General features: G+C 47.9%; 1 protein-coding gene across 4 annotated transcripts in view; it reads left to right on the plus strand.

The window, feature by feature from the left end:
* Window positions 1-14,365, plus strand: part of ccdc178 (coiled-coil domain containing 178) — a 564,802-nt gene that overhangs the window by 54,534 nt on the left and 495,903 nt on the right. For 3 of the 4 annotated variants that reach the window (XM_072467843.1, XM_072467841.1, XM_072467840.1), the window contains exons 6-7: window positions 37-240; window positions 4,670-4,890. In XM_072467843.1, the coding sequence (XP_072323944.1) occupies window positions 37-240; window positions 4,670-4,890 (425 nt within the window). The remainder of the gene's footprint in view (window positions 1-36; window positions 241-4,669; window positions 4,891-14,365) is intronic. The other variant, XM_072467842.1, reaches the window with a different exon arrangement.

The following is a 14,365-nucleotide window of genomic DNA, read 5'->3' on the forward strand; positions in this document are numbered from 1 at the left end:
TCAGCAAAACTGATGCAATTATTGCTTCTTATGTAGAACATGAACAAACAATAGCTTTGCAAGAAGAGGCAAGGGTGGTCCTCTCTGAGATCATCAGCTTGATGGAACAACTAAAATCTGAGTGCCAAAACACAAATGAGGGTTTAAAAGCAGAAAGAGAGCGCGTGGTCACACTTGAAAACAAAATTGATCAACTGTCACTCTGGTGGCTGCAAGTGCTTCCTGAAGCTGTACAAAAAGGTATTAGAATAACTACATGAACTGTTTTTTCCGGTTTACAGCATTTCTGGGATGTTGCTTCTATTCTTTATAGTGAAGACTAAAGTAAAATACCTATTTAATTCATCTACCATCTCTTTATTTTCCATTAACTCCCCAGATTCACATTAATTTTTTTTTCAATAGCTATATAAACTCTTGTACATCTGACACTTGTATTTCTAGCTACCTTTCTCTAGTATTCTAATGTTTCTCTCCTTAATAATCATTTAGTTTCTTTAAGTTTGATACTAATTTTTAGTTAACCACAGATGGTGGTCCTTCCCTTGGAATTTTTCTTTCTCGTAATGTATCCATTTGGTGTATTCTAAAATATCCCCTTAATTGTCTGACACTGCATTCCTATTGACCTATCCCTCAAACTAAATTGGCAGCTCACTTTTGCTCTCTCTGCTTTCATTCTCTCCTTAGTTTTAAAATACTAGTCTTAGACCCATTCTTCTCTCCCTCAAAATTAATGTAAAAATCAGTCACACTTTGATCACTGCTACGAGGTCATGGCTTAATCCTATCTTATTGCACAATGCCAGTTCTGGTATAGCCTGCTTCCTGGATGGTTCCAGAAAGTGCTGATCAAAGTAACTATTCGAAAACATTCTATGAATTCCTCATCTACGCTACCTTTGTCCATCTGATTATTCCAGTCAATATGTAGATTAAAATTCCCCTATGATAATTGCTGTAACTTTGCGACAAGCCCCCATTATTTGTTCTTTGATATCCCATCTACCATGTAACTACGTGGGGCTATACACCACTCCCAAAAGTGACTTACTTGCTTTATCATTCCTCATCCCTACCGAAACCACTTCTCTTTCTGGGTTTCTTGAATGTAATTCATCCCTCTCTATTGTGCTAATGTCATTTTTGATTCACAGAATCATTTGTTCACCTTTTCCAAACTTCCTGGGCGGGATTCCCCGACCCTCCGTGCCAGAATCACACCCGGCGCGGGGCTGGAGAACAGCAATTTACGCCGGGTGACGGCGCTTCCGCGTTTCTCCACGGACCCGCCATCCCCGCGCGTGCGGTCGACGTGCGACGGCCGGGAGCCGTTGAAACAGGCCCCCGCGGCGATTCTCTGCGGTCGACCGGCCGAACTCCCACCAGCGTGGTTTGCATGTGGTACCACCCGCTGTGACCCGCGGCCACGGTTGGGGGCGGGGGGTATCTGACTCCGGGGGGCCTCAGCGGAGGCCAGGCCTGCGATCGGGGGCCACCGATCGGCTGGCCACCGCGATCTGGGAGGGACCTACCTTCCTCCACGCGGGCCCGCTGTGTGGGTCCGCCATGTCGGTGGCGCCCTTGCCGAGGTGGGCCGCCGTGCGCATGCGTGGGTCCGCTTGCGGCCGCTGTGCGCATGCGCAGCCGCGCGGTCTGGCTAGTAGGGCCCCGCCGGCAGCCAGAACTGCGGGACGCACACCGGGGCTCTGCTAGCCCCCTGGAAAACGGAGAATCACACCGGACCTTCAAGGAAAAGGTCCGGAGTGATTCTCGCCCTTTTTCTGGCGGGCGTGGGGACTTAGTCCCCAGAAGGGAGAATCCCGCGCCCTATCCTTCTTAAAAGTCACTTTCAATATTTAGGTTTCAATCCATGCCATTCTGCAGCCATATCCCTGTAAAGGCTATGAGATTGTACTTGCTAATATCTATTTGCACTATTTCAGTTCATTTGTTTTGTTTCAAGTTCTTCATGCATTCAGGTGCAGACTTTAGGATCTGTCCTTTTATTATTTTTCTAACCTCATCTGTTGATTTACTCATATTCCTTGTCCCAGCTTGTCACAGTCTGTTTATCATTTCCCATAATATTACCTTCTTTTCTTTCCTTGTCACTACCCTTTGACATACTACATTTGCCCACATTTATTCCCTTGCCCCCACTATTTATTTTAAAATCCTCTCTACTTTCCTAGCTATGTGGTTTGCAAGAAGACTGGTCCTACCATGGTTTAGGTGTAGACCGTTCAAAGGGTACAGCCCCACTTTCCCCAGTATTAGTGCCGATGCCCCATAAATCAGAACCCACTTCTGCCACACCAGTCTTTGAACCACATTAAAGATGTTACAGCAGGATACTTAGAAAATTTCAAGGCAATCGGATAGAATCAACGTGATTTTGGAAAAAGGTTAAAGTCATGCCAGAGAACTACTGATGGCGGCCATGAGCTGATCAGTCGCACACAAGGTGGCTCCAGTTTGGAGGAGCTGGTTTTGGCTGGGAATCGCCGTTCAGGATCTGTCCTAGGGAACCGTCAGTGCGTTGGGACTGTGCTAGGTCGGCTACGTTAGTCTGGGAGACATCAATCGCATTCATTGGCTCACCTCTGGTTGGCTGGCAGAGAAGTCCGTTGCGGGCACTGGCCCTGGCTAGGTCTTCGGCCGTGCAGTTGCCGGGTGGGTGGTGCGGGGATGGCTCTTCACCTCAATGATGCCGTAAGTGCGGGCAGTGGCTACTTATAGTTCGGCGGATGTTTCCCATGAGCTTTGTTCACGTTCTCCCACCAAGTGTGCTCTGCCGCGCCGGGGCCTGATAAGTTCTGACCACATGTGCCAACCTCTCCCTTTGATATATCCCCATACTACCCTCTCCCATATGGGACTACTATCTGCTCCTGTCTTCCTCGCCTCTACATCTCTACCTGTTGTCCGAGTTGCCATATTGACGTTGGGGAACAAGGGGGTAGAGGGCCGATTGGTCAGCGGGTATGGCTTGTGTTCCGGCCCTAATCTCTCAGAAGCTGCGTGCAAATCTGCCCTATCCTCCCTTGTTGGACACGCATGCAGTTAGTACAGACTTCCGAAATCCAGTGATTTGTCCAATACAGAGTTCACACCTGTGGTTTCTGCTTGATCTGTGAATAATCCTTGTGAATAAGAATGGAGACCTTTATATTCTGTTTCGATGAACTTGGGACACTGGCCGTTACGTGGGTCGATTGCCTACCTAAGTCGGGCTCAGGCGGAATCTCCAAGACTGTCCTGTGGGATCTTTCGGAGCAACAATTCTAACTCCCAGCTTTGTGCACTTTTTGCACAAAAATCACCCAGTAAGAAAGGGCCAAAACCAGCTCCTCCAAACTGGAGCCACCTTGTGTGCGACTGATCAGCTCATGGCCGCCACCAGAAGTTCTCGGGCATGACTTTAACCTTTTCCCCTACTCCTGGTACCTCAGCCTGCTGTATCTTGGCCTACGCTTCTATATTCCATATGATCTGCTGATCCCTGGCCTCCTGGCTCAGTTCATGCATTTGCTTGGACAGCTCCCTTACAAACTGTTTCACTCTCTCTATTGCTGATCCTATTTCCTCACTCTTTGTCACAACTGCTCGTAGCTCTTCCCGTCATCAGCACATACGGAGTTAACCCAACACTGGGTGTTGCCCTAAGTCGCATTAGAATCCTGGGCAACAAGTCAGTCCATCCTTTTCCTTCATGATCTGTTGAGCTGCTCACAGAAAAATACTTTTCACTGTACCTTGGTACACATGACAATAAACAAATCCAATCCAATCCAATCCTGTCTCTTGAATGGCTTTAGCTATTGCTTTCTTTAGTCTTCTGGGGGGGGGGAGCGGGGAGGATTGGGTCATCAGTATGAGGGAGGTGGTTGAAGGGGGTGGGGTCAGGTGGTCAATAGAGGGTTGGTCGCTAGGAGTCAGTTGGTCAGGAAGGGGTTCAATTGGTTGGGGTAAGTTGGGTGTTCGGTTGGGGTAAGTGGTCAGTGGGTGGGGTGATGTCAGGTAGTCATGGCGGAGGGTTGGGCAGCCAGTTGGGAGTGGAGGTCGGATGGTCATTCAGGGGGTGGCGTTTGGGCAGTCCTTGGAGGGATGGTCAGTGTTTGGAGTTGAATGTTTGGGGGTTCCTGTGAGGGGTCGCGGGGGTAAGGGGAGTCCAGTGGAGGTTCGGCGTGCTTGGTGGGGAGTGGGCTGTGCTGATACCAACTTTTTCTGGATAACTATCCTGGTAAGACAGTCAGAACAATTTTGCGATTTAAATCATTTTTGGGATGATCCTGATTGCAATTGTCCAAGAGGTTTGAACTTCTAGGGCAATTACAATGCAATCCTTAGCTAGGGACTTGTGGGGCAATGGTTCCCCAGCACATCTTTGGGGTATCTCCCAGTTTTGACGCCCCAGAGCTTGATCACTGGTCGCTTTTTGTGGAAAGCAGTTAAGTAATTTGAATTTTTGACTGTTGTGTATCTTCCCTTAGCTTTCCTTCCCTTGGACATGTTCTGACTTATCCATGTCACTGCAATAGAATGGACTATTCCATCTGTATATGTTTGTTTAAGATTAAACCTAAATGTCCTAATTTCAGAAGCTTATACATTATTAACATTTCCTTCTTTAAAAATTGAAATTGTATATCTTTATTTTATACAGAGTACGAGGTATGCTCACAGGATGTGCATGAATTAGAGTACCAATTCGAGGTCAAGGCAAATCATTTAAAGAATCTACAAAATAAAATTGCAGATGCAGAAGTACTGAACCGGAAACTATGGGAAGATATAAATTTAATGGAAAAACTTGAAGATCAACTGGAGGAAAAGATAGTTTTGGAATGGAACACCATTAGTGATATTGTACCACATCAAGAAAAGGTATTTATCAGAAACTATCTTGGATGTAATGAAATGAGCCTAATTCTGTTCAATGCATTGGATGCTAAACAACCATCCTGTGTTTAACAGTCCTATTGTGTTCCTGAAAATATGTGCTGAATGAAAATCACTTTCCCATCAGAAAACACGTAAGAAGAATGGGCTATGTTCTTGACCTGTAATATTTACATGAAGAGCCTATTGACTGCCTTAAACCTAACTGGCCAAAAAAACCTCTTATTAACTCCTAATAATTTAATCTAACTAACTTCAGTACTAAACCCTTTCAACTTTTCTCCTGCTGTCTATTCCTCCCCATCTCTCCTGCTTGCAACCTGCCTCCCTGATCCTCCCGCTCGTCACTTCCCTCCTACTCAGTGATCTGCATGCATGCTACTTTCCTCTGCAACTCCCTCCCACTTGTTGCTTACCACTCTGGTCTGTTTTTGTAACTGAAGTTTTTCAACCCTAGAACCATTCTTGCAAATATTTTCTGCACTCTCTGATGCTTTCACATTTTTCCTGAAGTGTGGCACCCAGAAATGGACACCTGAGGCTGAACTAGTGTCTCATGTAAGTTTAACATAGGGTGTAATTTAATGGGAAAATTTTAGTATCATTTTGGGCACGTTTGGTGGGGTGTTTCTCGACGGCCACGTTGGTGAGATCGTGGCCTGTAGTCAACGTCACTTAGTGCCAAGAATTAGCCTTCATGAGATTCTCGACATTACTGGCTCCCTTGCCATCTGATTTCTCTGACTGGCACCTCAGCTTCTCGCCGCTAACAAGAAGGAGCTGCTTTTGAACACCACTCCGTCCCAGTCAACAAACCAGCATGGCAGCTCACAGATCTGCCCCTCGCTTTGGTGATGCCGACCTGGTCAGGCAGCTCGACGCTGTGGATGAGGGGCAGAGCACCCTATTCCCCCGAGGGGGTCGGACAACCAGCAGCAGGGTCAGCAATACTGCCTGGGACTTCCGGTGACGATGATATTCTGAGCAGATGCATGAAAGGTGGTTCTCCTCCTGGAAACTTGAAATTAGGCACAATTAGTCCAAAAATCACTAAACCCGGGAAACAAGTTCCCCCACCCTCCTCCAACACCACCACAACGAACGAGGCATGCCAGACAAAAACCAGAGGAGCCGAAAAGACGACGGAACCAGTAAAAGTCTCGAGATGAATAATAATCTTTATTATTGTCACAAGTAGGCTTACATTAACACTGCAATGAAGTTACTGTGAAAAGCCCCCAGTCGCCACATTCCGGCGCCTGTTCGGGTACACTGAGGGAGAAATCAGAATGTCCAATTCACCTAACAGCACGTCTTTTGGGACTGTGGGGAGGAAACCGGAGACCCCGGAGGAAACCCACGCAGACACAGGGAGAATGTGCAAACTCCACAACAAACAGTGACCTAAGCGGGAATTGAACCTGGGGACCCTGGCACTGTGAAGCAACAGTGCGAACCACTGTGCTACCGTGCCGCCCCAGATTAAGGTGATGAGATATATGCGGGGCGACAAGGCTCCGACCACACCCGAAAGGGATGAACACCAGAACACTCGCTGAGTTACCCCTCTAGAAATAAATGGAGGGACATCCTAGCACAGGAGCTCCAAGTGCTCAAAGATACCATTAAACTCAAAATGATGGCGATGGTGAAAGTGGCGGTAATGGAGGCGCTAATCCCCTTTCAAGCAACGCTGGAAAAGATGGAGCGGCGTCTGAAGACACAGGATGCGACGATCAGAGAGCTGGAGAAGGCCGCAACCGACCAGAGCGACCGGATGATTTCACCACAGCCGGAAATGGCAATGGAGGCGACACAAGGGACACTAAGGAGGAAGGTTGAAAAGGACCATGTCCAGCCTACATGAGGGGACGCTGTGTCCGGCCTGTCTCCAACCTCACACCCATGTAGTGTGGAGCGTGGTCGAAGATTATGATCGCAGAGTACTCTTCTCCTACTACTCCACTACATAAAAGCATTTCCTTGATGGACTGAGCATGCCGGTTATGGAGGAAGAAAAGAGACAGGGCCTGAAAGCACCTTTCGAACTGGGGGAAGTCATTGACAGTATCAACTCCATGCAGGCAGGGAAGGTGATGGGGCCCGGTGGGCTTCTACAAAACATTCACACCAGCGAAAGATGTTCGCTGGTAAGGGGCACCCTGCCACCAATACTGGCACAAACTTCAATATCGTTGATACCTTAAAAGGACAAAGACCCGACTGAGTGCGGGTCCTACAGGCCCATTTCACTACTCAGCCTCAAATCCTCAAATCCTGGCTAAGCGGCTGGAGAGTTGTGTGCCAGAGGTGGTCATAGAGGAGTAGAAGGGCTTTGTCAAGGGCAGGCAGCTAACATCAGGTGCCTGTTGAACGTGATAATGATCCCATCCAGGGAGAGAACACCAAAAGTAATCATCTCCTAGACGCTGAAAAGGCCTTCAACAGAATCGAGTGGAGGTACCTCATACAGCTCCTGGATGTTTGGGTTCAGACCAGGGTTCACCTCCTACTGTCCAGTGCTCCCATGCCAAGCGTACGGACAAACACCACCAGCCCTAAATATTTCCAGCTGCACAGAGACACGAGATAGGGTTGCCTGCTAACCCCGAAGCTGTTTGCTCTGGCAATCGCGTCACAGGAGATCGCCCTCAGAATTACGAAGGGGGGAGGGGTATCCAAAAGGGGGACAGAGAGCATACATAGAACATTACAGCGCAGTACAGGCCCTTCGGCCCTCGATGTTGTGCCGACCTGTGAAACCACTCTAAAGCCCATCTACACTATTCCCTTATCGTCCATATGTCTATCCAATGACTATTTGAATGCGCTTAGTGTTGGCAAGTCCACTACTGTTGCAGGCAGTGCATTCCACGCCCTTACTACTCTCTGAGTAAAGAACCTACCTCTGACATCTGTCCTATATCTATCTCCCCTCAATTTAAAGCTATGTCCCCTCGTGCTAGACATCACCATCCGAGGAAAAAGGCTCTCACTGTCCACTCTATCCAATCCTTTGATCATCTTGTATGCCTCAATTAAGTCACCTCTTAACCTTCTTCTCTCTAACGAAAACAGCCTCGGGTCCCTCAGCCTTTCCTCATAAGATCTTCCCTCCATACCAGGCAACATTCTGATAAATCTCCTCTGCACCCTTTCCAATGCTTCCACATCCTTCCTATAATGTGGCGACCAGAATTGCACGCAATACTCCAAATGTGGCCGCACCAGAGTTTTGTACAGCTGCAACATGACCTCATGGCTCCGAAACTCAATCCCTCTACCAATAAAAGCTAACACATCGTACGCCTTCGTAACAACCCTCTCAACCTGGGTGGCAACTTTCAGGGATCTATGTATAATACAGTCTCACTCTACGTGGATGACCTGCTCCTCTACATCTCGAACCCGCATGGAAGGGATAATTAAACTACTCAAGGATTTTGGAATCTTCTTGGATTACAAGCTTAACCTGAGCAAGAGCAAGATCTTTCCGTTGAACCCGCAATGGCCGATTGCCGTTCAAGCAAGCCCAATCCAAAATCTGCTCCGTGGGGATCCAAATAGCCCATGACTGATCATGGATCCACAAATAGAACCTGATAAGACGGGTGGAGGAAGTTAAAAGGGTCCTGCAAAGGTGGGGCCCACTCCCACTCGCAGGGAGAACATGGACTATCAAAATGGACGAACTGCCCAGGTTCCTCTTCCTGTTTAGATCCCTCCCGATCTACATCCCCAAGACCTTCTTCAACAATGCAGACAAACTAAGCATGGTGTGTGTATGTGTATAGTGTGTGCGTGCATGCGTGTTTTGGAGGAGGTACACCCCCCGTGGACAAGACCAGGACGGGATGGGATGAAGATCCAGGCATGGGGATCGGGAAGGGCTCTGGATCTAGGCACTACACCGCGCAAACCTCACCTCCTCCTGTGCAGGGCTGAACCTAACACAGCTAGATGTGGTGCACAGAGCGCACCCAACTAGAATTCGAATGAGCAGGTCCTTTCTGAAGGTGGAGGCCAAATGTGTACAGTGCCAGGGAGGCCCAGCCAACCACACCCACATGTTCTAGGCTTGACCCAGGCTTGTTGGGTACTGGATTACCTTTTTCGAAGCGATATCCAAGGTTGGGTGAGGGTGGAGCCATGCGCAAAGGTGGCAGTCTTCAGGGTATCCGGGGGCCAATGCCCTAGCATTTGCTTCCCTGATCACCCACCGGAGAATCCTACTCGACTGACGATTGGCAGCATCACCCAAAGCTGCAGACTGGCTGTTCGACCAGGTAGAATTTCTCAGGCTGGAGAAAATAAAATTTGCCACCCTGGGGTCGGAAGAGGGCTTCCACAGGATGTAAATGTTGTTCACCATCTTGTTCCAAGATCTGTTCGTAGCCAGCAACCAGTAGAGTGGGTGGGGGTGGGGGGGGGGGAGACACAAACAAGCCACGGAACAAAGAGGAAAAGAAGAGTTGGAGGGCGGAAATGGGGGGAGGAAATGCCATCAGACAAGATAGTAGTAAATGTGACCCCTTTATTTAAGAAGAGAGGGAGGTAGAAAACAGGAAACTATAAGTCAATTAATTTGACGCCTGCTGTGGGGAAGGTGCTAGAATTGATTATTAAGGAGGTTATATCTGAGCACTTCGAAAAAGCCGAAGTAATTCGGAAGAGTCAGCATAACTTTGAGAAAGTGAAATCTTATTTAACCAATTTATTGGAGTTCTTTGATGGAGTAACGTGCACTGTGGATAAAGGTGAGCTTGTAGATTGTACTTGGATTTCCAAACGGCATTTGATCAGTACCACATCAAAGGTTATTTCGGAAAATAAAACCTTGAGGTGTAGGGGATAGCATATTAACATGGATAGAAGATTGGCTGGCTGGCAGAAAACAGCATGCATAAATGGATCTTTTTCTGCTTGACAGGTTGTGACAAATGGAGTCCCACAGGGGTCTGTGCTGAAGCCTTGACTTTTTACAGTTTATATCAATGACTTGGGACACAATTTTCCGATCATCTCGTGGTGGGTTTTCCCATGGCAGAGACAGTTCGCCATTGGCTCAATATTCTACAGAGCCTTGCAAGGATCTCTGGCACTGCCACCTGGGAACCCGTGGCAGGTTGACTTTGGCAGAACTAGAAGATTCTGCGCCAGCAACTGCAGGCAAATCATGCCCTTAGATGAGGGGAGCAAAGACATGGTAGCTAAATTTGCAGATGGCACAAAGATAGGTATGAAAGTAATTGGGAAGAGGCATGGTGGCACAGTGGTTAGCACTGCTGCCTCACAACACCAGGGACCCGGATTCAATTCCACCTTTGGGTGACTGTGTGGAGTTTGCACTTTCTCCCCATGTCTGCATGGGTTTCCTCTGGGTGCTTCGGTTTCCTTCCACAATCCAAAGATGTGCAGGTTAGATGGATTGGCCATGCTAAATTGCCCGTCAGTGTCCAAAAGGTTGATTGGGGTTACGGGGATAGGGTGGAGGCATGGGCTTAAGTAGAGTCCTCTTTCCAAGGGCTGATGCAGGCTCGATGGGCCAATTGGCCTCATTCTGCACTCTAAATGCTATGATACTTTGAATTACACTCTAGTATTCATCAAAGATGGATAACAGTATGTGACATCTAAAATGAGCTGTAGAGTAATTAAAATAATTAACTAGTAGGCAGTTAACATTATTTTCCTATTAGATTGTTTGTTTTATCAGATTGTAGCCCGTGTCACTAGTAAAAGATGCGGATGTATCATAGGAATGCCCAGATAAAAGATGAGCAAAACCATGGTAACGGTCATTATCACTGGTGTATGACTACATATCAGGATCAGGGCGATGCTAAAGTGAATTCCTGGCTCTTCCTATTTTTCCGTTTTGGGGTAGAGCACAAGATTTTCTGGCCCTTGCAGCTGACTGAATCTACCCCGGTCCCACCGAAGGTAACACCCGTGGCAGGTTCCCCAGTGACGGGATGGGTAAGCCACACAAAACTGCAAGTCGCAAACGGCAAAGCCATCAGTGGGGCCAGGAGATCCCGCCAACGGCGAATGGCGAGCTGCCTCCTGACCTGGTGTCTGGTCATCTTTTTGCTAACATTCCCATTCAGATGATTACAATGGAATATGATTAAAGTTTTTGCATGGTGTGCTGAACTTCGCAAACATTTCTGTGATGAATATTGCATAATAGAATGTGTGTTTGATGTGTTTTTTTTATATCTGCCATTGAGAAAGTATCTTTTTGCTGTTATTATGAGGATGTTGAAGGATTAAATAAAGCTCTTGACTGTTTTAATGAATTTGAATTTTGATCTTTGCCACAAAATTGCATTGTAAAAGTACTCCTGTTGATTTCAAGATTTTCATTGTATTTTTTGGCCAGCCTTTGGTATAATAAGAATAATAATAATTGCTTATTGTCACACGTAGGCTTCAATTAAGTTACTGTGAAAAACCCCTAGTCGCCACATTCCGGGGCCTGTTCGGGGAGGCCGGTACGGGAATTGAACCTGCGCTGCTGGCCTTGTTCTGCATTACAAGCCAGCTGTTTAGCCCACTGTGCTAAACCAGCCCCAAATTAGATCAGTTTACAGTTCAGTCATCCATTTTGGATCCAAGGGGCAAATGCAAATATTTTCTGTGAGGAAAGACTGGGAATTGTGAAGGATTAAATGTACACAAATCGCTGAAAGCTAGTGCACTAAAAACACCCAGAAGGTGGGATGATAGGACATAGGAACATTCAGCCCATTGAGCCTGCCCTGCCATTTAATACAACACTTCAATGCCTTTTATGTCCACTATTCCCATAACTCTCATCATTTTTGTTCATCAGAAATCTATCAATCTAAGCTTTAAATATACACAGTGACTGAGCTTCTTTGATTTAGAGAATTCCAAAGATTTACAATCTTCTGTGTAAAGACTTACTCCTCATCTCAGTCCTAAGTGGCATTCCCTTTATTTTATGCCCCCTGATTCTAGACGACCCAAATAAGGGAATCGTTATACCTGCATCTACCCAAGGCTAGATTCTCCACAGCCCCGCGGCAAAAGTGCGTTCGACGCAGGGGTGGAGAATCAACTTTCGCGCCGAAATCGGGCCTGGCGCCAGTCCGCCGATTCTCCGGCACACCAGAATCGCTGTTTTTGCGAATTACTCCGCGTGGCTTCATAGTGCCAGGGTCCCAGGTTCGATTCCCTGCTGGGTCACTGTCTGTGAGGAGTCTGCACATTCTCCCCGTGTCTGCATGGGTTTCCTCCGGGTGCTCCGGTTTCCTCCCACAGTCCAAAGACGTGCAGGTTAGGTGGATTGGCCATGATAAATTGCCCTTAGTGACCAAAAAAGGTTAAGTGGGGTTATTGGGTTACGGGGGTAGGGTGGAAGTGAGGGCTTAAGTGGGTCGGTGTAGACTCGATGGGCCGAATGGCCTCCTTCTGCACTGTATGTTCTATGTTTTATATGTTCCAAGTCTGGTGTACCTTTGTTGTACTCCCTCTGTGACTCCCTCTGTGGCAATAATATCCTTTCTCAAGTAAGGGGACCAAAACTACACACTGTACTCAGGATGCGGTCTAACCAAGCTTCTGTACAATTGAAGCAAGACCTTACGACTGTACTCAAATCCTCTTGCAAGAAAGGTTAATATTCCATTAGCCTTCCTAACAGCTAATAAAGGAAATTATGTTTTCATTATACAGAGTGCTGGTCACTAGCCCCCCGGCACCAACTTTAACCCTGAGTATCATACTACTGCGCTCCGCTCTTCTCTTCTGCGGTTACAGTTGTTGTCATTGTGGGGATGGTTTGTGGTGGGGGGGTGGTGGGGGGGGGGGGGGGGGGGGGGCTTCCTGTCCCCCCTCCCCTCCTTTTTTCACCTGTTTCGCTCTGTGACATCCTTGTGTTTCCTTCCTCACCTCACCTTCCCTTACCCTCTACTCCTCTCCATTGTCTTTGTTCTTACCTGTTCTCCTCAGTCTCCCCTCCCCTCCTCCTCTTCCTAGTCACTGTTGGCTTTGAACGTCTTGGAGTAGGCTGATGAATAGCCCCGATGCTTTGTGGAAGCCCTCGTCCAACCCTCAGATTGCGTACTTGACATTTCTCCACCTGGAGAAGATCAACAGGTCTGCCAGCCAGTCTGCAGCTGTGGGTGGTGTTGCTGAACACCAGCCGAGCAGGAACTCTGAAGTGCTGGTGGCCACCGTCTCTGCCCCATGGGACAGGCTCAGATTGGCTAATACCTAAGAAAGACAAAGACCCGAAGGAGGGCGATTCATACAGACCTATCTCGCTACTAAACATAGATGCCAAAATATTGGCCAAGATCCTAGCCAAAAGGCTGGAGAACTGCGTACCAGAGGTGATCACAGAGGATCAAACGGGCTTTGTCAAAGATAGACAGCTAACATCGAATATCAGTCGCCTGCTGAAAGTGATCATGACCCCATCCGGGGAGAGGACACCTGAGGTGATTGTCTCCCTGGACGCATTAAAGGCCTTCGACAGAGTCGAGTGGAAGTACCTCATAGAGGTACTGGAGTGGTTTGTGTTCAGAACAGGTTTCACCTCATGGGTGAAACTCCTATGGCGAGTGTACGGACAAACACCACCAGGTCCCAGTACGTCCAGCTGCACAGGGGCACCAGACAAGGATGCCCGTTGTCCCCGCTACTGTTCGCCTCAGCGATCGAACCATTAGCGATTGCACACACAACAGCAGAGAACTGGAGGGGGATCCAAAGAGGAGGCAGAGAGCACAGAGTCTCTTTCTACGTGGATGACCTGCTCCTCGACATCTCGGACCCACAAAGCAGCATGGAAGGAATCATCACGCTCCTGAAAGAGTTTGGTGCCTTCTCGGGCTACAAACTCAACATGAGCAAAAGCAAGATTTTTCCGATGAATCTACAAGGGGGAGGTGCAGCACTGGTGGGACTGCCATTTAAACAAGCCAACGCAAATTCTGCTACCTGTGAATTCAAATAGCCCATGACTGGACGGGGGTCCACAAATGGAACCTGACCAGTTTGATGGAAGAAGTTATAAAGGACCTGCAGAGATGGAACACACTCCCACTCTCCCTGACAGGGAGGGTGCAGATGATCAAAATGAACGTACTGCCCAGATACCTCTTCCGACTAAGATCCATCTCGATCTAGAACCCCCAAGGCCTTTTTTAACTCACGGGACAAATTAATCATGGCGTCTGTATGTGGGGAGGGCAGGGGGAATGAATGCTAGGATCTCAAAGAAGGTCCTACAGAAAACAAAATCCAGGGGAGGGCTAGCTCTTCCAAAGCTACAATACTATCATTGGGCAGCAACAGCGGAAAGAATAATGGGATGGATAAAAGAGCCAGAACCAGAGTGGGTGCCTGTGGAGGAGGCCTCCTGCATGGGGATCTCGCTCTGGCCCCTCGTCACGGCGGCACTCCCATCCCCACCCAAAAAACACTC

Source organism: Scyliorhinus torazame, chromosome 11 (genome assembly GCF_047496885.1).
Source record: "Scyliorhinus torazame isolate Kashiwa2021f chromosome 11, sScyTor2.1, whole genome shotgun sequence".
NCBI classification, from domain to species: Eukaryota; Metazoa; Chordata; class Chondrichthyes; order Carcharhiniformes; family Scyliorhinidae; genus Scyliorhinus; species Scyliorhinus torazame.